Below are 26,491 nucleotides of genomic sequence, written 5' to 3'. Positions count from 1 at the left end.
AGACACCACATTGATCTCATCTCACAATGGAGTTTCAGAAGTCACCTGATGGAGGGTGGGGCTGGGTGATTGTGACCGTCTCCTTCTTCACTCAGTTCCTCTGTTACGGATCTCCATTAGCTGTTGGGGTCTTGTACATAGAGTGGTTGGATGCCTTCGGTGAAGGAAAAGGAAAAACGGCCTGGGTGGGATCCCTGGCAAGCGGAGTCGGCTTACTCGCAAGTAAGTGGATATGTTTGTGTGTTTCCTTACTCTCTAATCACTTAATGACGTTTGCTGTATCATTAACATTGCACGGGGCCTGGAAGGCTTTTACACATTTGAAATGTAATGTGTATTTTCCTGCTCGGCATCGAGGGTTAGCACTGTTCCTTTCCTGTAATGAATCTGTGTGAAAGTACAGGAATCCCACATGCCTACAATCCATCCCGTCATCAGTTTCCTTGTTAAAGTGACAGGCAGCCTGCTAGAGGATGGGCATGGAAAGATGAGGGGCTGGAGAGATGGTTGTTCTGAGGTTAAGAAGGTGCGCTGTTTTTGCAACAGACCATAGCACCCACATCAGGCATCTTACAACCACTCGCTCCAGGGGACCAGACACCTCCATCTAGCTTTTGTGGCACCCTCATACCCATGTGAACAACACATGCGCGCGCACGCGCGCACACACACACACACACACACACACACACACACACACACACACACACCACGGCTCACCATCTAACAAGGAACACACACATTCCCATAATAATTCACAGGATGTGTGCAGTGTGCGGGCATGTTCACAGTATGCAGGTGATCTCCACGTCTTCCAAGCTCTGATTGCATCTCAGATTCAGCACTGGGTTCCATTCACATGCCCATCAATTACAGCAACCTCCTCAGAAAAGTATCACACAGCAAGGGCAGTCTATCTCACGTGGTGATGTTCTTTAGGCTTTTCCCAGGGGTTATAGGGAGAACTATTTTGGTAAACAGTAGTTTGTGGTGTAATAGTGATTTCTGTGCTTAAAGCAAACAGAAAAGTGTTTTTTTTTTTAATTATCTTTTGACCATGAGTATCATATACCACTTGAGTGTCTGAAGTCACAGTTTGAAGTCTGCAGCAGTTCTTCATGGCTCTGTCTTTACCTTATCTGGCACTATTTAAATACTGAATGGGCTGAGACAGGCATAGATGGATGGATACCCCGGAGCCTCTTCCTATGTGCTAAGACAGGAATAGGTGGGTGGGTACCTGAGGAGTCTTCCTGTGTGCTAAGACAGGCATTGGTGGGTTGGGTACCTGTGGAGTCTTGCTGTGTGCTTTGAACTTACCATGATTCCGGGAACAAAACCCAATCTCAAAACTGTGGAGAAACTAGGAACATTGGATGTGGTGATTCATAAGGTGTTGTTGAGTTTTAAAATGAATTTATGGAGGTCTGCTTACAACAAGCCTTAGTCATCCCCTCCCCCCCCCCCCCGCGCCTTTTTTTTTTTTTTTTTTAAGATATGTCTGTCTCTTGGCTACTAAGGGGGTTGCTGTGGAAAAAAAAGCAATGGTATCCAGTTGTTATATCCAAAACAAGATACATAGCCGTGGGGAAAACCTTGCAGGCTCCTCTGGCTTTCTCAGATAAGATAACTAAGCATGACTAAACAGATGAAGAAAGTCGTGATGTTCCAGAATCAAGAGAAACAGGAAATTTGCCCAGGATTTGTTTGAAAGGGTTTTTAAAAAAATGAGGATTGCAAGGCTGGAGAGATGGCTCACTGGTTAAGAGCATGGGCTCTGCTGAGAGAGGACCTGGCTTTGCTTCCTGTCCGTTTCAGGTGGCTCACAACTGCCTGTCACATTAGTTCCAGGGGATCCAGTGTCCTCTGGGCCCCATGGGCACCTGCGCGTACATAGTGCACACGCACACACTCAGGCACACACACAAACACGTGCAATCGTAAAGTTAAAAAGAAGACTGCTTGTAAATTGTCCAAGCACAAGTGGCTAGTCACTGGTACATTCATAGAGCGATTTGAACACATGGCTTTCTAGAAAACACTCTGGTGTGGCGAGGAGATTCTTACAGTGTTTTCTTATATTTCATCATTTCTATTAGCAAATTCTTAAACAGAGCTGTAATTATTGGGGCTCCCAGTCAAAGGAGTCCAAGGAGAATTCCAACAATATTCCCTTTAGCACATGGAAGGAGAACCAGGCTTGGAGAGTTGATTCAGGAGGGAGAAGAGAATTACGGAAATTGGGGATGTGGAATGCATGCATTGGTGTAAAGGCTGAAGTTGATGGCAGCTGGGATATGGAACATGGACACTGGTGTAGAAGCTGAAGTTGACGGCAGCTGGGATGGGGAACATGGACACTGGTGTAGAAGCTGAAGTTGGTTTCCCTTAAAAACTGACTTGTAGCTCCATAACATCTCCATGTCCCAAGGTCATCATCTCCATGTCCCAAGGTCATCATCTCCATGTCCTTAGGTCAACATCTCCTTGTCCCTAGGTCAACATCTCCATATCCCTAGGTCAACATCTCCATGTTCATAGGTCAACATCTCCATGTCTCTAGGTCATCTCCATATCCTTAGGTCAACATCTCCTTGTCCCTAGGTCAACATCTCCATGTCCTTAGGTCATCGTCTCCATGTCCCTAGGTCAACATCTCCATGTCCCTAGGTCAACATCTCCATGTCCCTAGGTCATCATCTCCATGTTCCTAGGTCAACCATATTTGTCTCAAGGTCCAGGGTCAGCCATCATCATTTTAAATAGGACTGTCTACATAATTTATAAACCCCAGAGCGACATGAAAATACAGAATTCTCGCTTAAGTATTATTAAGAATTTCCTGACAGTGACAGCAGATCATGGCCCTAGAAGCTGGGCCCTGTCTAGTCTAAGAAGCCAGCCTGATTCAGAAGAACTAGAAAGATGAATGTGAGTGGAATTCAGGGGGAAGGTGGAATTCTGAAGGGCAGTTTGGAGGGTTGTTACTCAGGTAATTCATCCTAATGTCTCCCCCTTGGAGTCATGGAGTTGCTTTGATATAGAACTAAGTCAGTCCTCTACTGTTACCCACTCCCGAGCCACTCCAGAGCCCAGCTGCCTCATGCCTTACCTTAGTGGTCCTTCTGGTCTAGGCCTCTGTGATGTTGGGCCTGCCCTTCCAAGTCTCTTAAGACCTTTAGGAATGCCAAGAATTCTGGCTGTGTTTTGAATGTCGCATTTGGTAATCTGTGTCAGTGCTCACATCTTACTAGAACAACACATGTGGGGTCTGGGGTCGCGCAATAATGGGGGACAGACCACCAAAGTCTATTAAACCAGAAGCAAGCTTTGTTCCAAAAGAAAAAAATAATCACTGCGGGGCACAAGAGTGTATCAGCTAGCTGAGACCACAGCCACTGTTCAAGATTCTGAGGCTGTGGCCATGGGGGCGGGTTCTGGCCCCCTTTTTATAGTAAGGGGGAAAGCATCAGGCACGGGGTGCATGCTAGGCGTCACGCAGAAACATCTATTAAAAGTTAACTTTGGTCCAGGCAGTTGTTGGCTATAAAGGGCAAGGGGGGGTTAAAAGTTAACCCCTGGCTGTGGACAGAGGAGCGGGCTGTAAGCAGAGCGCCATTGTTAGCAGTTAACCTTTAGAGCTGATGCCTGTCAGCTTTTATTTTATTTTTTTTAAGGTTTATAATTTTATATTTCTATATTCCTGGACCCTTCACACAGAGAAGAAAGAGGCATGGTAGGCCGGTCCTTTGGAAGAGTTAAGTTCTCAGTCTATTTGGGTATTAGCTACCTGATCCGATTTTTAATTTTTCTTTTAAAAGAAAAAATTGTATATCTCAAGCACGAGCTCATTTTAAAATACACAGAAACCGTTATAAACTTCATTTTGTACAGGCAAATTTTTGGCTGCCAACTCTGTTGTGCGTGCAGAGTGAATCATATTCCACAGTGCATCCAGGAAATGCCGAGTGTGTCGGGAAATCACTTGGGCAGTGTGAGCTCATTTTCTCACTCATCTCTCTGACCTCCTCTGATGGTTTCAAGAACGCCAATAACAAATTATCTCGTTAATCTCTAAGTATAAGTCGATGGGCTGTTACTGTACATCCTTCTGATATCCTAAAAGTAAAAGTAAATGTATTCTAAACGAGGCAGCTCCGAATTGCCGGCTTTTTAGATAAATGAACTTTTCACTTTCTTCAAGCAAAAAGATTATATTCTAAAATGTATGGAATTGGAAACATTAACAAAATCAGGAAGAGAACCAGTACTCAAAGGGGCTTGGGGTAAAGTCAGAGTCGAACTCACGTCCTGGCTCAACCACCTTTAGTCAGGTGACCTTGGGCAGGCCACTCACCTTCTTGGGACCTGACACCAGGGACTAGATGAGGAGGCGTTTGGATTCGCAGCTCAAAGTCTGCAGCTCAAAAAAAAAATTTGAAGATGAAAATAGAAAAGAGAAGCCCTGGGGCTGGAGAGATGGCCCAGTGGTTAAGAGCACTGACTGCTCTTCCAGAGGTCCTGAGTTCAATTCCCAGCAACCACATGGTGGCTCACAACCACCCGTAATGAGATGTCCTCTGCAGGGACACATGCAGGCAGAATACTATATACATAATAAATAAATATTTTTTTAAAAAAAAAGAAAGAAAAAGAAAAGAAAGGAAAAGCCCTGAGAGCTCAAGGGGAAACTTATTAAAAACAAGTGGTGGAAGAGCAAACACTTGTGGAAGTGTGTGGTGTGTGTGTGTGTGTGTGTGTGTGTGTGTGTGTGTGTGTGCATTCTTAAGTCTATTGGTGAGATGCATGTAGAGGTTAGAGATCAACCTTAAGTCCTTTCCCAAGTGTTACACGCCTTCAGCTCTCAGATTCATTGAGGCTGGGCGGCCAATGAGTCTTCAGGAACTTCCTGTCCCCCCCTCTCCCAGCACTAGGATTACAGTATAGACCACCAAACCCTTCTTTCTAGAAGGTTCTGGAGAGGAGCTCAGGTCTTCATGCACAGCAGACATCTTACCAATCGAGTGACCTCTTTAGTCCTCATTTCCATACATATATTACTTTTTGGGGATTTTGTTTGTTTATTTATTTATTTGTTTGTTTGTTTATTTATTTATTTATTTTTTCAGACAGGATTTCTCTGTGTAGCCCTGGCTGTCCTGGAACTTGCTCTGTAGACCAGGCTGGCCTTGAACTCACAGAGCCCTGCCTTGCCTCTGCCTCTCAAGTGCTGGGATTAAAAACATGAGGGCATGTACTACCACCTCCTGCCCCCCCCCCTTTATTTTATTGACTGGTTTTATTGAGCTTGTCTGAGGTGGGCTGCCAGAAGGACAGACTGTCATGGGCAGCCCGTGAGGGAGCCAGCAGACCTGGCAGGATCCTTGGATGTTAAGACCCGGAGTCTACGCTGTTCACAACACATTCTGGTGAGATGAATTTGACTGAGGGAGAGGGCTTATGCTGGGAGATGAGCGTTTTCTCTGTCAGTTTGGCTAAGCTACATCCAGTCTCTGGTTACTCAAGTCCTAAAGTTTGGCGTCGCTGGGAAGGTTTCCTGGTTTTTGTTGTTTTGTTTTTAAGATGTAAGTATGCAATTGGCTTTCAGAGAAAGAGTTTATCCTAGATAATCTGGGTGGACTCCAGAAGAGAATGAAACTTTCCCAGAAAAAAAAGAAATCCTGCCTGAGGCCTGCCTGAGGCCTGCAGCTTTGGCCTGTAACCGAGAGTCCCAGCTTGCCCCTCCCGGTGGCTTGCCCCACAGATCTTCAACTTGCCTACCTAGGCAAGTATCGCCTGGCCCTTAGCCCGCAGATCCCTCACTATAGATCCCTTAATATGTGTTTCCTGTTGGCTTTGTTTCTGTGGCTGATCCAGACGAGCACAGAAGGAGTGGAAGGAAGGTCACTGAGTCAGAGGACTGCCATGGCCTTGCAGCGTTCTGATGCGCTAAAGCATCCCCCCCCAACACACACACCTGTGCACACGTCATTCTCTAAGTTCAAGGAGAAGAATGGAGCCAACCACATTGCTGAAACAATGGAGGACTCTCTCATCCTTTAGTTGGAGGCTCAAGGCAGAGTTATTAGTCCCCCTTTCCCCACTTTGGGGTCTTCGTTCCTGCAGCCTTCCACCTGCCAGGGTGAGTCAGTAGAAGACTAGGTCTGTGCAGGAAGGCCCACTGGCTCAAAGTGTTCCGAGCGCCCACAGGGCTGCTGCCCGTGAGGATTAGCCCTGAGCTGGGAAGGACCCTCAACTCCTTCAAGGACTGACTTCCGCCCTCTGTAGGAGTCTGTGGCATGGGCCAGTCCCCATGGACCAGGCCCTTCTGGGCTGATGGTTAAGTGAGTTTGGGTTACTTTTTTTTTTTTTTTTTTCCATTTTGTACAAATATCAGCAAACCCACCAGCCAACAGAGGTCAATCAATTTGTATGTGATCAAAGATGATCTTTCCCAAGGGTGAATTTGAGATTCATGATGTATGCTGGCTAACTTATGGCTTTGATGTAGCTGTCCTGGCTGTCCTTTTGATTCTTGGGTCCCCAGAAACTTTTTAGGGGAGATAAATACAAGGAGAGAAATGTAATGACTGTTTTTCCCCAAAAAAGCATAATTTTTTTTTTCTTAGAGCTACATATTCTGTTTTTTGTTTGTTTTCAGTTTTGTTTTTTTGAGATACAAGTCTCACTAGGTAGTCTTGGCTGGACTGGAACTTGTGAATGTAGACCAGGCTGGCCTAAGAACTCAGTAATCTGCCTGCCTCTGCCTCCAGAGTGCTGTGATTAAAGGTGTTTGCCGCTGCACCCAGCTGATCTACCATGGTTTGAATAGGAAATGACACAGCTCATGTCTTAAAGGATCGGTCCCCAGCTAATGGGTCTATGTTGGGGTACATATGGAGACTTGAAGTAGGTCACTGGAGTCATGCCTTCAAGGGTATCTGTCCCTCTCCCCCCTTACCCCTCCCTTTTCCCTCCCTCTCCCACCTCACCTCCCCCTCTCCCTTTCTGTTTTTTTTCTAGCTTTTTTGGGGGGGGCGGGAGTTTGAGACAGGGTTTCTCTGTGTAGCTTTGGAGCCTTTCCTGAAACTCACTCTGTAGCCCAGGCTGGTCTCAAACTCACAGAGATCCTCCTGTCTCTGCCTCCGGAGTGCTGGGATTAAAGGTGTGCATCACCACCACCCGGCTCTTTTCTAGCCTTTGTGAGGTGATCAGCTGGGCTCTCCCAAGCTCCCTGCCGTGATGCTGTGTCCCACTACAAGCCCAGAACTGGTAGCGCAGCCAGCCATGGACTGAAACCTGTTAGAACATGGGCCCACTCTAAAAGACAGTGATGACTTTGAAAAGGCCCGCTTCCCAGAGCTCAAAGACTTCAGCCTGTGCCTTCTTGCAGCCCTTCCCAGGACACGGAGTCAAGAAGCTGTCTGTGTGGTGGTTTAAGGGCAGCTCCTGATTTATGGTCTCAACCAGTACCTGGCTCTTCCAGGCTCCTGGTCACATAAGCTGTAGTGAACCAAATCACATGATGTGAAACTTCCTGCCACCCCCTAAGTGGCCATAAAAAGTCAGATTTCTTTTTTTTTCGAAGACTCGGTCCTGGATTCCTCAGGAGGATTTGCTTAGGGAGCTGCTTGGAAGCTGCTTTCTGAAGGGAAGGCTCCTCTGGCCTCCCTCTCTTGGCTGCTAACACTCCTCTCCCCCTCCCCCACCACCACCTCAGCTCCTGTGTGTGGCTCTCTCTCATTCCCAATCTTTTCTGGTTTTTTGAGACAGGGTTTCTCTGTGTAGCCCTGGCTGTCCTGGAACTCGTTTTGTAGACCAGGCTGGCCTTGAACTCACAGAGATCCGCCTGCTTCTGCCTCCTGAGTGCTGGGATTAAAGCCCTGCGCCACCACCACCTGGCTTGATTCCCGATCTTAATGAAACTTCTTTCCAGGTCTTAAAGGAATGCCTCCCCTCCTCTTTAAGGCCCTATCCCATTTAGATCTCCATTTGTCGTGGTGGTTCTCAACCTTCCTAACACGGTGACCCCCAACCATAAGATTATTTTCGTTGCTACTTTATAACTGTAATTTTGCTACTGTTATGAGTCATCATGTGAATATCTATATTTTCTGATGGTCTTAGGCGACCCCTGTAAAAGGGTTCTTCAGCCCCAAAGGGTCTAGACCCACAGGTTGAGAACCACTGATTTATTGTATTATCTCTGTCTAATACTCCCCTCACAGTTAATCATGGCCTTGAGGTCCTCACATAGAAACAAACCTCATTCCCGAAGGGAGTGATGAGCTCTGCTGGCTTCTTTTATCATTATAACACAGCTTCTGAATCCCTGAGCATTTTTCCCTCCTTTGTGTTTCTTGGGTACCTGTGGCAGCGGATAGAACACAAACGCTTTGCTATCATCATGACCTGCTTGCTCCATTTGGAATGCTTTTGCATCCCATTTGTGACTGGGATGATACTTCACTTTACTCAAGGTTCAGGTCCTGGGCCCTGGGTGACAAACCTCCTCTGAAATCCCCAAACCCCCTGTCACCTGCCTTTTTCAAGCAATGGAAATATTCTAAAGAGACGCTCCTGTTTCAGAGGATCGAAACAATAAACTCTAAGAAATTGGAATTTCCTCAGGAATCTCCTACGGAGAGCCGGAGAGCCGACAAGGCTGAACCTGGGGGAAGCCAGAGGAGGAATTTGTCTGCAGAGAAACATTGACTGCTGTGAGATAACCCTTCAGAGAGACTTGGAGCTGAGGGGCAGAGATCATGCCTGCTGGACCGCTTAGCTATGTAGCTCTGGCTTTGTATTTAACTCTCCATCCTCAGTCTCTGACAGGTTTGGGAGGGTCACTGGATCTCTTGGTCTTTCTTCTCACCGTGGCCACATTAATAAATCCCCCCTTTCACTCCTTTAATTGGCTTATTGAGGACAGGTGGCCAGAACAGACTCCCTGGGGCTCAGCCTCTCCGTGCCTTCATACCGGCTTGCATTTTGAAGTGATATTCTCAGGACTGTTACTATTTCCTTATTAGGAGAGGCTTTTTCTCCAGTGGACTAGCCCTGACAGTCGGTTACTCTGTTTGACATATCTCAGACTGAACACCAGCAAACCTCTCTGTCCATCTTAACCATTTTCAATAGTTCATATTTGGGGCAAACCGCTTTCATTCCAAAGATCTTTTCTGCTAAGTGAAAGACTCCAAGCAACATAAGAAACCTCCCTTGAGAACAGTCCTTTGATTGATTTGATTGCAATCTGGGACTTGGCTGGTGCTGAGGACCAAGGCTTGGTTATTGTATTGTATTATTGCTTCTGGAGACGAAGACCTGCCCCCATGAGTGTGTCCTGTCCTGGTCACACTTAGCTGGTTTGGGTACATTCTGTGAAGATCGTTACCCATCTTTCTTACCTTTGTACCTCACACCCTGTTTCCTTGTGACACTCGCTCAACATGAATTAAAGAGCATAGATTTAAAGTCCCATCGAAAGAACACAAAATGAACCAACTAAAGACACCGGTTATGCTTGCTTGCTAGGGTTTTGTTGTTGTTGTTGGTTTTTTTTTTTTTTTTTTTTTTTTTTTTTTTTGTCAACTGGATACCAGTTAGGGGCATCTGGGAAGAGGGAACTCAGATTGAGAAAATGCCTGCATCAGATTGGCCTGTAGGCAAGGCTATGGGCATTTTCTTGATTAATGATTGATGTGGTAGACTCCAGCCCACTGTGGATGGTGCCACATCTGAACAGGGGGTTCTGGGTGGTTCAAGAAAGCAGGCTGGGCAAGCCATGGGGAGCAAACCAGTGGGCAGCCTTTCTCCATAGCCTCTGCTTCAGTTGCTGTCTCCAGGTGCCTGCCTTGAGCTTCTGCCCAGACGTCCCTTCATGCTGGACTACAAGCTTTGAGGTTCTTTATCCTGCCATGGACTAGAAGTGGTAGCTTCTTGGAATTTCTCTTTCCTTCCACGCAAAATGAACTTACTGGGCCTGAGTAACCCAACACCCTGTATTTCCAATCTGCTCTGTGGTATGATTCTGAGCACTCCCCCTGGCGTGGCGCCTGGTGAGACACAATCGGTCTCAAGACCCAATTCCCACACAGTGGTTCCTTACACTGAACAAATTCAGGCATGGCTCACTTCTGCCCATCGGTCAGCTGTGTACAGAACTCCGGGAGGTGCCAACTGTGGATCTCCATTTTCAGATGAGGAAACTAAGCCTCGGGGAGTGCAAATAAGTTGCCTGAGATTCAGCAACTTGACAAAAGAGAAAGCCAAACCCTGGGGCAGGTTGACTCCAAATAATCACCTTTCTCCCCAGCGAGCTCACCATCCTTTTATTTTCAAAAAACAAAACAAAACAACAAAAAATGGGAATAGCAACAGTATCTACTTCCCAGGGCTGCAGGAAGGCTAAAGTGGACTGTGACCGTTAGACGGAGCACCTCCTGTCCAGCGTGGAACAGTTTCTAGAGTGCTCAGAGCTGTAGATGTTGCCTTTATGTGTTGCACTGTGCTGGAATCTTTTTGAACTGACAATGGGTGGATCATGTGGTCATAAGGAAGGGGTCACTGCTACCTAAGTGAAGGTCTCGATTTCTTTTAGGTCCTGTCTGCAGCCTCTGTGTGTCATCTTTTGGAGCGAGGCCCGTCACAATCTTCAGTGGCTTTTTGGTGGCTGGAGGCCTGATGCTGAGCAGTCTCGCCCCCAATATCTACTTTCTGTTTTTTTCCTATGGCATCATTGTAGGTAAGAAACCCCATCCCCATGAATCTTCTAACTCCAGGTCCACATCATTTCACTGCTGTCTTATTTTATGAGGTTAATCCGAGGAGTGAAAATGTCCAGCAATACCTTACTCTCTATGACTCTCTTAAAGTTCTTGCTTTAGGAAATGTCTGCCCGTTGAATCAAAGTGCTGGAAGAGACAACCACATTAAATTTTGTTGTTGTTGGTCTTTTATGATTTTATGTGTATTGGTGTTTTGCCTGCATGGATGTCTGTGTACCATGCATGTACCTGATGCTCATGAAGTCAGAAGAGAGCGAAGGACCACTTGGAACTGGAGTTACAGTCATGAGCTGCCATGTGGGTGCTGGGAAACGAACCCGGGTCTTCTGGAAGAGCAGCCAGTGAGAGAGATGGGTCCTACTGCTGAACCATCTCTCTAGCCCTTGGATACGCACATTTTGACAGTCCCCTTATGCCCCACTTCAAGGAACAGGAAGAGATTTCAGGCTTTCATCTCTATATTTCAGCAAGGAAAAGTGAGACGGGAGAATGTAAGCTTGGAGGATCCTGACGCTGGTCACTTCTCTGCTTGCTGCTGAGACTTTAGGAACAGTGGGCGGAGTTTCAGTTTATCGACAGCACCCAATCCAGGAGTTCCGGTAGACATACAAATAAAGATGGCGTAGTGGGAATGCTTGATGATGATTTAGTAACAAATGAGTACAGAGCCTAGACCACTTAACATTTCATGAAAATCCCTTTGTAATATACTGTACTTAAAGGTGTTTGATGTTAAAAACCACTAGACTATGGTCATAGAAGTTTCTATCCCGTTCTGTTACTTTAATTATGGAAATGAGATAATGGCCATTCCTTGTATATTCACCTTAGCAAAAGTAGTATCATAAACTTTTCCCCAAGTCTTCACTTAAATAGTTTTATTGTCAAAGATAGTTCTCATAACTGTGCAATTGTGTTGAGCAACTATGATTTTCGGTGGGTTTTGTTGTTTTGTTTTGTTTTGAAGCTGAATCTCCTTATGTGGCCCAGTCTGGCCCTGAACTCTAGATCTTCCTGGCTCAGTTTCCCTAGTTTTGAGATTACATGTGTGCACCACCACGTCTGGCTACTAACTATGGTTTTGAGTGTTGTCTGAGGCTGGATCTGTAATGTACATGCCATAGAGTGAAAGCTAAAACGGAGACAGTGGCCATTTTCAGTACTACACTCCAGGTATAGATGACGCATATTTATATCTTCAGTGTCTTTTAACCCAGTGTGGTGGTGCTAAAGGTCGGAAGTGAGAATTCATGAGTCATGGAGCTGGTCATCTAGGCAGAAGGACAGACTGACATATGCGTAAGCAGAAGCAATGGCAGTGTCAAGGTGAAACCAGTACCCGGTGCTGGTGTACTGTGTGTATGTGCAGAGAAGGGTGGCAGGAATCACAGTGTGACCCAAGACTGTAAGGACAGGTAGGGTGTGGCCAATGGATGCAGATTAGAAGAGAGTTGAGTGTATTGGAAGCTACCCAGAGCCAAACACCCAGAATGGGGTACAGTGGATAACAAGTAGCAACCTTTAGAGATTCAGTGTGTGTGTGTGTGTGTGTGTGTGTGTGTGTGTGTGTGTGTGTGTGCGCGCGCGCATATGTACATCCACGTGTGTGCCTGAGGAGGCCAGAAGGGGCATCATATCCCATAGCAGCAGGAGTTAGAGGTGGTTGTGAGATGCTTGGCATGGATGCTGGGAATCAAACTCAGGTTCCCTGGAAGAGCAGCAAGTGCTCCAGCCCCCAACAGCAGCTTTTCCTACACACACACACACACACACACACACTATGCGTATGTCACATGGGAAGTTGTAAATATGTCATAGCATCTGATAGGATCCTGATGGGGAAATGTTGCATCTTCTGTCACTTTTATTGCTGAAACATGAAGTGATGCACACCATCAGACAGCAGCTTAGATGTAACAGGAATTGCTAAACAGTCTTATCAATAGAAAATCTGGAGCCAGAATTTGGGGTGAAAGCTGAAAGATCAGAGAAGCAGAGCAAGCCAGCCACGAGTTCTTAGTTCTATGAAATCCTCAGTCTAAAGAGAGAGTTCCTGTTTCCTCACACATTATATACTTTTCTGTGTCCTGCCATATTACTTCCTGGGATTAAAGGCATGGGTCACCACTGCCTGGGTCTATTTCTCTCATGTAGCCCAGTGTGGCCTTGAACTCGCAGAGACCCAGACTGATCTGTGCCTCCTGAGTGATAGATAGGACTAAAGGTGTGTGCCACCACTGCCTGACCTTTATGTCTAATTTTGTGGCTGGCTCTGTCCTCTGATCCCCAGGCAAGCTTTATTGGGGTACACAATGTATGACCACACTTAGATAGGCAGAATTGTGAGAAGGTTCAGGGAGCTGGGAGGAGGTCAGAGTTCAGATGAGAAATGCTGAGGAGATGAACTGGCAGCTGGAGGTGGGTCCTTCGAGCTGTGGGTGTGATAAAGAGCTTCGGGTCTGGCTGAGTTATATGTCCTGCTGAATAACTGCAGGAGAGTCTTCAGAGATTGTCTGTGTTTACTGAACAAGTCAACAGTGTAGCAGTGGGGATGCACGCACCTTAGGAAATGATGGGTGTGTGTAAGGAAGTCTGTGAAGGTGAGATAAAGAGAATTATATAAGCTGTTTTCAAGCAAAAATCCTTGACTATGCAGATCTATTCCAAGGTGGCCTTGGTCCAAAGTGAAGCTGTCCCTGGGCAGAAGTCCTTGTTGGAAGTGCTTTTTGTGTGTGGTTACAATGGCCTCTGTGCAGATTGTGGTTTGCAGAGTCATTTGTGAATGGCTTTTGACGGCTCTCACTATCAGGGATATATGCCTGAGATCCTGTTCTTCATACCCTCCCGCTGTATCTATTATTTCTGCTTTTGTTTTATGGCTTGATAAAAATGACTCCCTTTTGATTCTATTTTCAGAGAGTGGGGGCGATACAAACAAAAAAGTAAGATTCTGGAGTCGGTGTCTCATCCAGACGTAGATGAAAAAGCACATACTAGGTGACAAAGAATCATTAGGCCACTAAATTACATTTCATGGTCACCTGTATAAACAGAGAGAGCAGTGATGGGCCACTTGGGTTTGTGCCGTGAGTCCTCAGCAGTACAGACTTGAAAAATTCATTGTGTCTCTTCATTGTACATGGTACTGTGTTACATAAAGACAAATATATACTGTACATTACACATTCCCTTCAACCTTCTCTTCCTCCCTCCTCTTCTCCCCCTCCCATTAGTCCCCTAGACAGTTGCACTAATTTGCCTAAATATGGTTATTTGATGTTAAAATTGCTATGCTCCTCAGAAGTTTTTTCACTGCTAGAATTTGATCAAAGCTGACTGGCCACCAGAGAGTGTTTTAAGACAATAATTTGGAAACTTTAACGTCTTGGGACTTTTTATTTTCTTCCTTAGGACTCTAAGGAACTTCAGATGGTATGGAGTATACATTTATTTAGTGTATTATGTTTTAATATATTACATGTAAAGTATAATAAATTTGTGGCTGGGGAGATGTGTGGTGATATATTGTGTCTCCCAATATATTGTGCACCCTAATAAACTTACCTGGGGTCAGAGAACAGAATAGCCACTAGATAGACATAGAGGCCAGAAAATGGTGGCACACACACCTTAAATCCTATCACTTGGGAGTCAGAGATCCATCGGATCTCTGTGAGTTCAAAGCCACACTAGAAACAGCTAGGCATGGTGACACATGCCTTTAATCCTAGGAAGTGATGGCAGAAAGCAGAAAGGTATATAAGGCATGAGGAGCAGGAACTAGAGCCTGGTTAAGCTTTTAGGCTTTTAATAGCAGTTCAGCTGAGATCCAGATGAGGACTCAGAGGCTTCTAGTCTGAGGAAACAGGATTGACTGGGGAATTGGCGAGGTGAGGTTAGGTGTGGCTTATTCTGCTTCTCTGATCTTTCAGAATTCACCCCAATATCTGCCTCTGGTTAGATCATTTAGAAATTCGTGTTACAGAGATGTCTCAGCATTCAAGAGCACATACTACTCTTGCAAAGACCCACATTCAGTTCCCAGCACTGGGAGCAGGCAGCCCACAACTGCCTGTAACTCCACCTCTAAGGGGTTAGATCCTCTCTTCTGGTCTCCACAGGCAACTGGGTTCAACCAGTTACACAGACATAGCATACCAGCAAACCCAGCATAGAGCAACACACAGACACATATAATACACATAATTTTTTAAAAATCTTTAAAAAATAATAAATGCAGAATCTGATACACAGGGGGCATTCTTCCACTCTTTGTGATACTGGATCCTTTTGTTTGTGCTTGGAGAAGATCTATATTCAAACCCGATTATATTACACTATAAATTGCTTGCCTGAAAACTATTGGTTCTCTAAGAAATAAAAGAACCTTAAAATGCTAACACATTTTATTATAAAACACCAAAAGCCATTTTTGTTATTGTCCCCAACTCAGTGGGTGGGGTGGTACCTATCGGTTGTGCCAGTACTCAGGGGGCTCGTGCAGGAGGGTTGGAAGTTGGAGGCCAACCTGGGCCTTCAATAAGCAGCTGAGCGCCGAGTTCCTGAAATGCTTACTCGTATGTTTGTTAATGGCATCTGTTTACTGAGCGCCTAGGTAGCTGTTGAAGTAATGAAAATGACCTCAGTGCACTTAATGAGCCGGGGTGCCTTCTCAGCCAGTGGCTTATGTGTTATTTTTAGAGTGGTCATCACGACCAGATAACACTGCAGAAAACGGTAAGAAGTAAATGCAGGGAAGCCACATGAGATGCTAATGGAAAAGAACCGATCGTAGCAGAGGGTGCCAGTATTCACCGAGACCAAGAGATAAAGCCAGCAAGCTAGACGTGACCAGGAGACAAGTCTTACCCTGGGGACTCAAGAAGACACAGGTAGCTAGCTGCAAGACTGCTTCTGATTGTGGAAAATTTCAAACCTACAGGAAAATGGGGAATACCGTTGCAAGCGACCATGTGCCTGCTTCTTTTACTACTTGTGGGTATCTTACTGTATTTGTGTCCTTTTTTCCCTCCAGAGTTTCTTCAGCTGAAGCTAAATATTCACTGTATGTTACTGTTCAATAGGCTACAAAGCAGCTCTAAAGACAGGGACTTACAGACTCCAGCTTTAGGGTGGTGGAATGATTGAGAATCATTTTCAGATCCTTGGTTTTTCTGACTGAGGTATGAAAGATAAACTCCAGCAGAATAGCTTGGGGTGACCAAGGGGAGCTGGAGAGATGGCTCAGTGGTTAGGATCACCGGCTAGGCCTCCAGAGGACGTGGGCTCAATGCCCAGCGCCCACTTTGGGTAACTCACAACCACCTGTGACTCAGGGGATCCAATCCTCTCTTTTGGCCTCCACGGGCACCTGCACACATGTGTCAAACCGATACACATACACATAAATAAAAGTAAAATATATATATTTTTAAATTGTTCAGAGCCCCTAGAGGAAAAACGGAGTTACTGCAAGGACTAGAAACACAGACCTGAGGTGCAGGCATGATTAAGTTTTGGTGTATGGTGTATGGCTTAACCATTTCCTCAGACTCATTCTAGTAACTCCAATTACACGTGAATTCAAGACAGGGTTTCTCTGTGTAACCTTGGCTGTCCTGGAACTCGCACTGTAGACCAGGCTGGCCTCGAACTCACGGAGATCTGCCTTCCTCAGCCTCCTGAGTGCTGGGATTAAAGGTGTGTACCACCACTGCCCAGCATTTTTTTTTCTTTTTTGAATTTTTTTTATACTTCAGAAATTGGACTATTTTTATTTTTACTTGACTTTGATATTAAGGTGGGTGAAAAACGATGCTTCTCAGATGTCCATTGAGTCCACAATACTGACAGAGGGGTCTTGGGACTCTCATGTTTAGGCAGCTGGTTCCACAGCTTCCTAGTGGGGCCCTTCATTTTCTTCTTTTGCATTGAAATTGTGCACCTGTCTGAATTCCGGCTGTCTTCTTATGTTCAGGTCTCGGATGCGGGTTGTTGTACACTGCGACAGTGACCATTACATGCCAGTATTTTGACAGCCGCCGAGGCCTCGCGCTTGGCCTGATTTCAACAGGTACCTTTTCAAAATTAAGTACAGTATTGTCACAAGTTAACGTTCTAAACAGAGCGGAGAGGTGTGAACCACATGTGTGCAATCAGTCTCTACCCAGCTGTCAATCAGGAAGCAAAGTGGTTTCTTCCAGCTCTCCTAGAAGGCCAGTATATTTTCCACCATAAATATGGGAATAGCTTTCAAAAACCCCAAGATCCAAGCCAGGCAGTGATGGCACACACCTTTAGTCCCAGCACTTGGAAGGCAGAGGCAGGTGGATCTCTCTGAGTTTGAGGCCAGGCCAGCCTAGTCTGTAGAGCAAGTTCCAGGATAGCCAGGGATACACAAGGAAATCCTGTCTCTTAAAGCAACAAAATAAACAACATGAAACTCAAACAAAACAAAAACAAACAAACAAACACACCCCAAGCTCCATAAATGACAAATCTGAGTACCAGACCTTAGTGTGAGGGATGCCGAGGAAGCTTCCAGGCCCAGGGTGTTCACAGCTATCTGGAGGAGAGCGCTTGGACAAAAAGCAGAGACTCCTAAAGCCACTGCTCTGCAGAGAACAAGAAAGGAAATGAGAGGCCGCAGTCCCGTCAGTCTGAGGTCAGCCTTGTCACACAGTGTGGAATATACAGCCTGCCCAAGGTCCTGATCTCTGAACATGGCTCACTGACCTAGCTACACATCCCAGCAACATACACTCTCATTATCCCTTTAATAACTAACAGATGATCACTGAAGGTGTAAAATAGCATATACATAATGTGGAGATTCAGCAAGGCAGCTCCACATAGTTAAAAAGGAGGTTTATTTTGGGGTAACTTACAGCCAGTAAAGGGGTTGGTTACAGGATCCGGGAGAGGTGAGGTACAGTCCAGCGGGGTTCTCTGGAGAACTCTGACTGGGTCTGCCATCCAGCATCCAGGATCACCAGGAACCAAGAGGGCTGGCATGTCCAGATCTCGGGTCTTAAGGGCCTGTAGTGTAAGAAAAAGAAGGAGGAGGAGGAGGAGGAGGAGGAGGAGGAGGAGGAGGAGGAGGAGGAAGAGAAGAAGAAGAAGCCTAGACAAAGCATTATGAGACAAATAAGCATAAAAAAAAACCACCTCCAAAAATACTGAGTTTGTTTTGTGTTGGCCATTTACTAGAAAAAACTCATTTTTCATGTGTGAGTGGTTATCAATTGGAGATAGCCTCTGGGTTAGGGAGGGAGCTAGTGTCCACTCTCTCCTCGTTGAAGAAAGTGTTCTTAATGGCCATCTCTCCAGCATCCTGGAGCTGGACTTCTGGCACTCCCTTGGTGGACAAGATACTTCACTGCTTAGCGTCTGTTTCCTGAACTGTAAAATAGGAACAGGAATATCAGACATGACACTGGATTATTGGACTGTAAAGGCACACATGGACTGTAGGACGGCTAGTGATTGTCATTGTGACCAAACTATCCTGTCGTGTCCACATTTACTGACGCTGAAGACACGGGAAATATTCTGCTGTTGCGCGGCTCTTGCTTGGCACCCAGTTTGGAGGGCGGGGCAGAGGGCCTGCACCGTAGCACAGCAAATCGAAAATGCACCACCCACAGGCAGTTGAGATTTGAAGGGATTAGTATCAACCCACAGGAGCTAGGTGAGTTGAAAGGAGAGCCAGGCATGGACTCTCCTTCATCTAGGGAGATCATAGCAAAACAGAGTCACGGTAGCTTTTCCAAAAGAAACCACGAGTCAATGACTTGAAACATGACCACCTAGTTGAAAGGGGTAAGATGCAGACATATAAGCATATTACAAAGGTTTGAGCTTGATGTGATGGTGCACATCTGCCATTCCAGCACTTAGGAGGCTGAGGCAGGGGAATGTGAGTTCAAGGTCAGCTCTGGGTCCGTTGCAGGGGACCTGTATCTAAATAGACAGCAACAAAACCCTGAAGGCTGTGGGCTGTGATCTTCCTTGACGGTGAACAGGGGTTAGAAAAGGAGTCTCTGCTCCAATCTGCTTCTCTCTGTTTTTGTACATTGCACAAGCATGTTTTTTCTATTTTTACCCTATTTTTAAAAGTGAAAAGAACATTTCATAATGTGTGAACATTTGGGGAAACTGAGTGTCCATAAACAGCCATGCTGTCTGCTGTCTGCTGTCTGGTGTTTCTGTTTCCCTGGGAGAGTTGAGTACTGGGGACAGACAGGTATTGTATGGCTCACAGTGTCTTAAATGTTTGTCCTCTGACCTGTTACAGAAAAGCTTGAGAGAATTGGTATTGATGAGCTAATTAATGCATGTGTGTGTCTCTTCCAGTTTGAGCTGAGGTTCCCTAAACACCAATTATTTTTCCTCTCTGTAGCAGTGTGAAATCTAGACTCGGATGAAAACATAATTAGTGTTTTTTCTCACTTTGCTCTTTATGTTGACTATTTTTCAATTAAGATGTTCTTGTAGATGGTTAAAAATTAGAGCTTTGCATTTTCCAAAGCGCCACGAGGAAACTCTGACATTGGTTCCTATTGCACTGAAGAATCACTGCATCTTTCTAAGTCACGGCCGTGTTCTCATGGGATGCAGGCCAAGGGGTAGAATTTGGCCTGCCCTGTCACACAGCATATTGTAGCTGTTAGTAATATCTACCGAAGTGATTTGATATATTTCATGAGTTTGACAGATGGACTCTGTTGGTCAGCAATGGCAATTCATTCTCAACTTAAGATCAAAGCAGAACTTAAAACTTTAAATTACATTTCCTTATTGTGTGTGTGTGTGTGTGTGTGTGTGTGTGTGTGTGTGTGAATGTGAGCATGCACACCTACTTGCCATAGCTCATGCAGAGGTCATGAGAAAACTTGCTGAAGTTGGCTCTCCTTAACCAGCATGTAAGTCCCAGGCATTGAACTCAGGTGCTCGGGTGTGGTGGCAGGGGTCTTTCTCTGCTGATCCATCTTTCTGCCACAAAAACAGAACTTTAAAAATATCAGGAACGCTGGGCGGTGGTGGCGCACGCCTTTAATCCCAGCACTCGGGAGGCAGAGGCAGGTGAATCTCTGTGAGTTCGAGGCCAGCCTGGTCTACCAAGTGAGTTCCAGGAAAGGTGCAAAGCTACACAGAGAAACCCTGTCTCAAAAAACAAAAACAAAAAACAACAACAATAACAAAAAACAACAACAAAATCAGGAACATGTTTAAGGGTCTAGAGAGCTGGCCTAGTGGTTAAAGAGCATGGCCATTCTTCCAGAGAACTGGGGTTCTGTTCCCAGCCTCCACAAGGCAGAATACAACCATCTGTTACTGCAGTTCCAGGGGATCCAATGCCCTCTCTGGCCTCTCCGGGCATCAGGCACACACATAGTGCACAGATGTGTATTCAAGCAAAACATCCATACACAATACATTTAAATATTTTGAGAAGAACATGTTTAGTGTGTAATGGTGTGGCATCTTACTAGAATCTGTATAGTGTGTTAGATAAAAGTCACCAACAGTTCATGGGTGAAGACACAGAACAGCTGTCTTGAAGTTCCCCATTCTGCCCCAATCTTTGTTTTCTGAACTGTTTTTAGCTATTGAAGCACATACCATGGTTCAAAGATAGGGAAGGGATTTTGAATCTGTCTATTATTTTTATTTTATGCGTATGGGTGTTTTGCCCGCCTATATGTCTGTGCACCACATTCACACAGTGCCTGAGGGGACCAGCAGGAGGTGTTGGATTCCCCTGGAACTGGAGTTACAGATGGTTGGGAGCTGTCACGTGGGTGCTGGGACCTGAACCTGGGTCCTCTGCAAGAGCAGCCAGTGTTCTTAACCGCTGCACCCTCTCTGTGCTCCTGGTTATAATATTGGGTTTTTTTGTTTGTTTGTTTGTTTCTGTTTTTTTTAAGATTTATTTATTTATTGTGTATACAGTGTTCTGCCTGCCAGAAGAGGGCTCCAGATCTCATTACAAATGGTTGTGAGTCACCATGTGGTTGCTGGGAATTGAACTTGGGTCCTCTGGAAGAACAGCCAGTGTTTTTAACCGTTGAGCCATCTCTCCAGCCCTATAATATTGTTTGATGAGATGAGTTTTTAGAGTATGGATGCTGTGATCATCTAACTCAGAATTTTAAAAATTAACCTGTTTACATTTTCCTGCTGTTTGATATGGCATTTCCCAGGAATATTTAAATTTTTTAAATACTCAATTTAAAAAAAAACAAACTGTGCTTAGGGAGATGGATGCTGAAGAGGAAGCATTTTTTTGTTCCTGTGTGATATATAAGCCAGCATACTGTAATTGAAATACTCCATCAAATCCCACTTCAGCCTCTTCTCATACTTCCATTAATGTGCTAAGAATACAAATCGCTCATTCTGGTGATTCAGCAATGAATATAAATGATCAAACCATTATTAACATCCTAAAACTAATCTATAGCAGTTATCTTAAAAGTGAAATGTAAAAATTTGCTTTTCCAAAGGCAATAAAACGTAGCATGGAGCCCAGTACATAGTAAATGTAAAAGGTAGTCAGAGACAGTGTTTGTTAAGACTGTTATAAGGGCCAGCAAGATGACTCAGTGGATAAAGGCACGTGCGGCCAAGCCAGATGACCTGAGTTCAAGTCCTGAGACCCACATTTTAGAAGGAGAGAACTGACTACTGAAGGTTGTCCTCTGACCTTCACACGCGCGCGCACACACACACACACACACACACACACACACACACACACACGTGCACGCTGTGGAAAGTGCATGGCTATATAAAAATATACACTAAACAAACAAAAAATATAATTACAATTTTTAAATAACTAAATTCCATGGGGTCCGGGAGTCAGGCTGACTGAATTATGTTGTTTTACAGCACTGAGCTCTGTGGTAATGTCTTAAGCTCTCTAGCTCTTGTTCATTTCATCCGTAGGTTGGGGCTTATAGTAGGATGTACTCAATAGGTCCATTAAAAGTAATGAATAAGAGCGTGTATCCAAAGCACACTACAGGGAGCTGGAGGGATGGCTCAGAGATTAAAAAACACTGTGGCTCTCACAGAGGACCTGAGTTCAGTTCCCAGTACCCACACCAGGCAGCTCATAGCCAATGTAATTCCAGCTACAGGGGATCTGATGCCTTCATCTGGACTTTGTGGGCACTCACTCCACACAGGCACACACACAGAGACATAAAGACACACACACACACACACACACACACACACACACAGCCCATAGGCATGGACTAATTTGTCAATTCCTACAGTCTTTGTGGTCACATACGGGAAGATGGACCAATTACCAGTAAGAACACTCAAGATCTCAGAAAGTATTGCCAGGGTGATGTAGCTCTTGGCAAGGGGGATTGCACACAAGGCCAGACTCGTGATGATCAGGGTAGCTACATAGAGATACAAGGTGTTGATCCACTTGAAGTCAGCTATAAATGTGCGTGTGTGTGTGTGTGTGTGTGTGTGTGTGTGTGTGTGTGTGTTGACCCACTAGAAGTCAGCCTATATATACGTGTGTGTATGTGTGTGAAGCCACACATATGTGTGTGTATGTATGTGTATGAAGTCACACGTGTGTGTGTGAAGTCACACATATATGTGTGTGTGTGTGTGTGTGTGTGTTGACCCACTAGAAGTCAGCCTATACATACGTGTGTGTATGTGTGTGAAGTCACACATATGTGTGTGTGTATGTATGTGTATGAAGTCACACATATGTGTGTGTGTGAAGTCACACATGCGTGTGTGTGTGTGTGTGTGTGTGTGTGTGTGTGTGTGTGCATGTGTGTATAGTTAAAAAATGGAATAAATCCTGGCAGGACTGAAGAGGTGGCTCCATAGTTAAGAGCACTGGCTCTTCTTGCAGAGGATGGGACTTTGGTTCCCAGCACCCACATGGAGTCTAACAACTGTCTGTAACTCCAGCTCCAGGGTATCCGTTGCCCTCTGCTGGCCTCCATGGCTACTGTGCATATGTGGAGCACATATAACCAGGAAACTAAAGCACTCATACACATAAAATAAAAAATTTGAAATTCTTTGAAAAAAAAATCCTAAATGCAAACAGGGTGTTTGGATGTTGATTCTGAAGATGGATGTTCCGTCAATACCGCCGTCCTGACATCTCAGTGTTCTCATGGCTTTAATACAAAGGCCCCATGAATATCAGTGTTAATCATAAGTGTCGCTATGATGCCACTGGTGCGTGTTCTAAGGCTATAAAAAACGATCAGACTAAGACTGAGAGGTTCTTGCTCTCTTGCAGGGTCAAGCGTGGGCCTTTTCATCTATGCGGCTCTGCAGAGGGTACTGATAGAGTTCTATGGCCTGGATGGGTGCCTACTTATTGTGGGCGCTTTGGCTTTAAACATACTAGCCTGTGGCAGCCTGATGAGACCCTTGCAGTCTTCTGACTCTCCTTTTTCTGAAAAAATAGCCCCGGAGAATGTTCTAGATAGGTACTCCACGTACAACGAGAAAGAGAAGAGCCTGGAAGAAAACATGAACATCTTGGACAGGAGCTACAGGAGTGAAGATAAATGCAACAGCACCTTGCCCCGTGGTGACTGGGGACAGGAGACTCCTAAAAATCCTGCAGCTGCAGCACACGCCAAGGAGCCCGAGCCTTACAGAAAGAAGGTCGTGGAGCAGACTTACTTTTGCAAGCAGCTTGCCAAGAGGAAATGGCAATTATATAGGAACTACTGTGGTGAGACTGTGTCTCTATTTAAAAACAAAGTCTTCTCTGCCCTTTTCATCGCCATCTTGCTTTTTGACATCGGAGGGTTCCCGCCCTCGCTGCTCATGGAGGATGTAGCGAGAAGCTCCAACGTGAGGGAAGAGGACTTCACCATACCACTCATCTCCATTATCGGCATCATGACAGCCGTGGGCAAGCTTCTTTTAGGCATCATGGCTGACTTCAAGTGGATCAACACCTTGTATCTCTATGTAGCTACCCTGATCATCACGGGTCTGGCCTTGTGTGCAATCCCCCTTGCCAAGAGCTACGTCACCCTGGCGATACTTTCTGGGATCTTGGGTTTCCTTACTGGCAATTGGTCCATCTTCCCATATGTGACCACAAAGACTGTGGGGATTGACAAATTAGCCCACGCCTATGGGATACTCATGTTCTTCGCAGGACTTGGGAATAGCCTCGGGCCACCGATTGTTGGTAAGATACTCATGTTGAAGTCAGCTCAGTTTCTTGTTCCTCACTGTGACATTTCCAGATAGAGAAGTTCTCAGCAATAGCATAGATTTGCACAAAGTCAAATGAATTATTTCAGGAAGGGTATTTGCCTAGCGTGTAGGGAGCCCTAGGTTTATTCTCCAGCTCTGACTAAAACCAGGTGTGGTAGCCTACACCCGTAATCCTAGCACTTGGGAGGATCTGAAGTATGAAGTTCAAGCTCATCTTTGGTATGTGTTGAGTTTTGGGCTAGCCTGGGCTACATGAGACCCTGACCCAGTACACACACACACACACACACACACACACACACACACACACATACACACACACACACACACACACACACACACACACACAAACGGAAACACACACCCCTGTGATACGATTACAATTAAGCTGATATACTTCCTCTGGCTCTGTGCCCATTTTTTATTTGGAAGAAACTAAAAATACCCACCTCAAATATTTAAAAGACCCCCACTGTTAAAGCACAGTCAGCCACGTTGGAAGCAGGTGGGCACACGCACACATAACCCCACGTGAACACCGCTTCTGTGAAACTTACTCTGTTTTTCTCACGGTTTCCTCAGGTTGGTTCTATGACTGGACACAGACCTACGACATCGCCTTTTATTTCAGTGGCTGCTGCGTCCTGCTGGGGGGCTTCATCCTGCTGCTCGCCGCCTTGCCCTGTTGGGACACGTGCAACAAAAAACTCCCTAAGCCAACGCCAACAACCTTTTTCTACAAAGTTGCCTCTAATGTTTAGGGGGATATTAAAAGGCACTATTTTCTCTATTTTTCTACTTTATACTATATATATATATATATATATATATATATATATATATATATATATATATATAAATTGTTAGGCAGGTTCCCTAGAGTCAAGACCTTGTAGCAAAACTCCGGCTGACTCTGAAGGAGAACATACTTTCACATACCCTGTTTTTTTATGTACTGTGGGCATAACCTCTGTCCCTTGTATTCCCCTCCCCTGAGAAATGGTACTGTTCTGTTTCACCTTTGCTAGTGAGTTCTGGATGTAAAACTGTTGACTTGCCTCACCAAGTTTTCTCTGGGTCAAGAAGCTGAGTCTCCGCTTTCCCCCTGAGTTCTACCACCGCAAGGTACTCAGGGGGTCCTGTCTTAAGCCACGCACTCCTCATGACAGGATATTTGTGAAGACCCCTGAGGAGTAATTGCTGTCCCCTCTATGCCAGACCTGCAAGTCCAGAGAAGACGCTAAGCCATTTCGTTTCCAGAAATGAAAGAGATGGTTATAATGTCACTAAGACTTTGAAGACTTTAGACAAAGTATTTTAAATCGCAGCTGTCCGTCTTATCCGTTTTCTGTTTTGTTGTCCTTGTTGAAGCACTGTTGGGCATTTGGTGTCCACTGTGTATGAACTCGTTCAATTCCTCCAGTCCCCCTGCGTGGCTGGCTCCTAGGACCTCGCTCCCCGGTGCTGGTCAGCATCCACTCTGCTGGTGTCTCCTAAGAGCTACTGATTTGCTGGTTTCCAGCTTGGAAATACACCTCTGAACCATTCCGTCTGGCAAGTGGGAAGCATCCATTTGCTTTGAGCACCGTGGAAATGAGTTGCACGGCCTTGCCTGTCTTCCAAATGAAGCCCATGGTGATTTCTCTTGGGCTTTTCCACTACTGCATTTTAATTCATGGACAGGGCTAAAAAAAAAAGAAAAAGAAAAAAAAGATGCTCTATATGTCCATTAGATGTGGGAAAGGCTAGGGTGAAGAGAAACCAATACTCTTATCCAACCTTATGTAATCCCAAGAACATTGGAGGGCAGAAATAATGTTTAATAAATAGAAATGGGTTCAACCAATGGGTTTCCTCTATAGAAATGGGTTTCAACTTCGCCATACTTCAGAATCCCCTACAGACCCTCCAGAAACTTAAGTGCCTGATACTATGCTTTTAATTTTAATTCTGCACGTTGGCCCACGCATCTGCATTTTAACGAACTCTGCAGGGATTCAGGTGACAGGGCCTGAGGACAGCCATAGACTGGCGTGGTGGGGCTGTGCTTCCTGAAGCTCAGAAGAACAGTGAGGGCATGGCAGGTGGGGGAAGCCCTGAGTTCACTGATCCCCAGCACCACGGGGGGGGGGGGGGGGGATAAACACATTGGCAATAGACAAACATTTTCTTTTCTTAAATAAAAGAAAAAAAAAGATAAGCCATAAAGTTAGGTATTTTAAAACCAACAGCCAAGGGTTCTTTAAGTAAGGGCTCCCTTCCTGTGATGCCAAAATTGTCTTTTCATTTTCTTTTCTTTTTTTTTCCCCCGAGACAGGGTTTCTCTGTGTAGCTTTGCGCCTTTCCTGGATCTTGCTCAGTAGACCAGGCTGGCCTCGAACTCACAGAGATCCGCCTGGCTCTGCCTCCTGAGTGCTGGAATTAAAGGCTGCTGGGATTAAAGGCGTGCACACGGCTTATTT

At 45.3% G+C, this 26,491-nt stretch overlaps 1 protein-coding gene across 1 annotated transcript; it reads left to right on the top strand.

Moving 5' to 3' along the window:
• On the top strand, nt 1-24,822 carry Slc16a9 (solute carrier family 16 member 9). The gene is made up of 5 exons (XM_059282244.1): nt 1-222; nt 10,604-10,747; nt 16,768-16,863; nt 23,089-24,000; nt 24,612-24,822. Exons 1-5 carry the CDS (start codon nt 27-29, stop codon nt 24,788-24,790), a joined length of 1,527 nt encoding a protein of 508 aa, XP_059138227.1. The 5' UTR covers nt 1-26; the 3' UTR covers nt 24,791-24,822.
• Nucleotides 24,823-26,491: the final 1,669 nt, after the last annotated feature.

The sequence above is a fragment of the Peromyscus eremicus genome, chromosome 16_21, assembly GCF_949786415.1.
Source record: "Peromyscus eremicus chromosome 16_21, PerEre_H2_v1, whole genome shotgun sequence".
NCBI classification, from domain to species: Eukaryota; Metazoa; Chordata; class Mammalia; order Rodentia; family Cricetidae; genus Peromyscus; species Peromyscus eremicus.
Note: the sequence above shows the minus strand (reverse complement) of the source record. Positions and strands in the feature narration are given on the sequence as shown.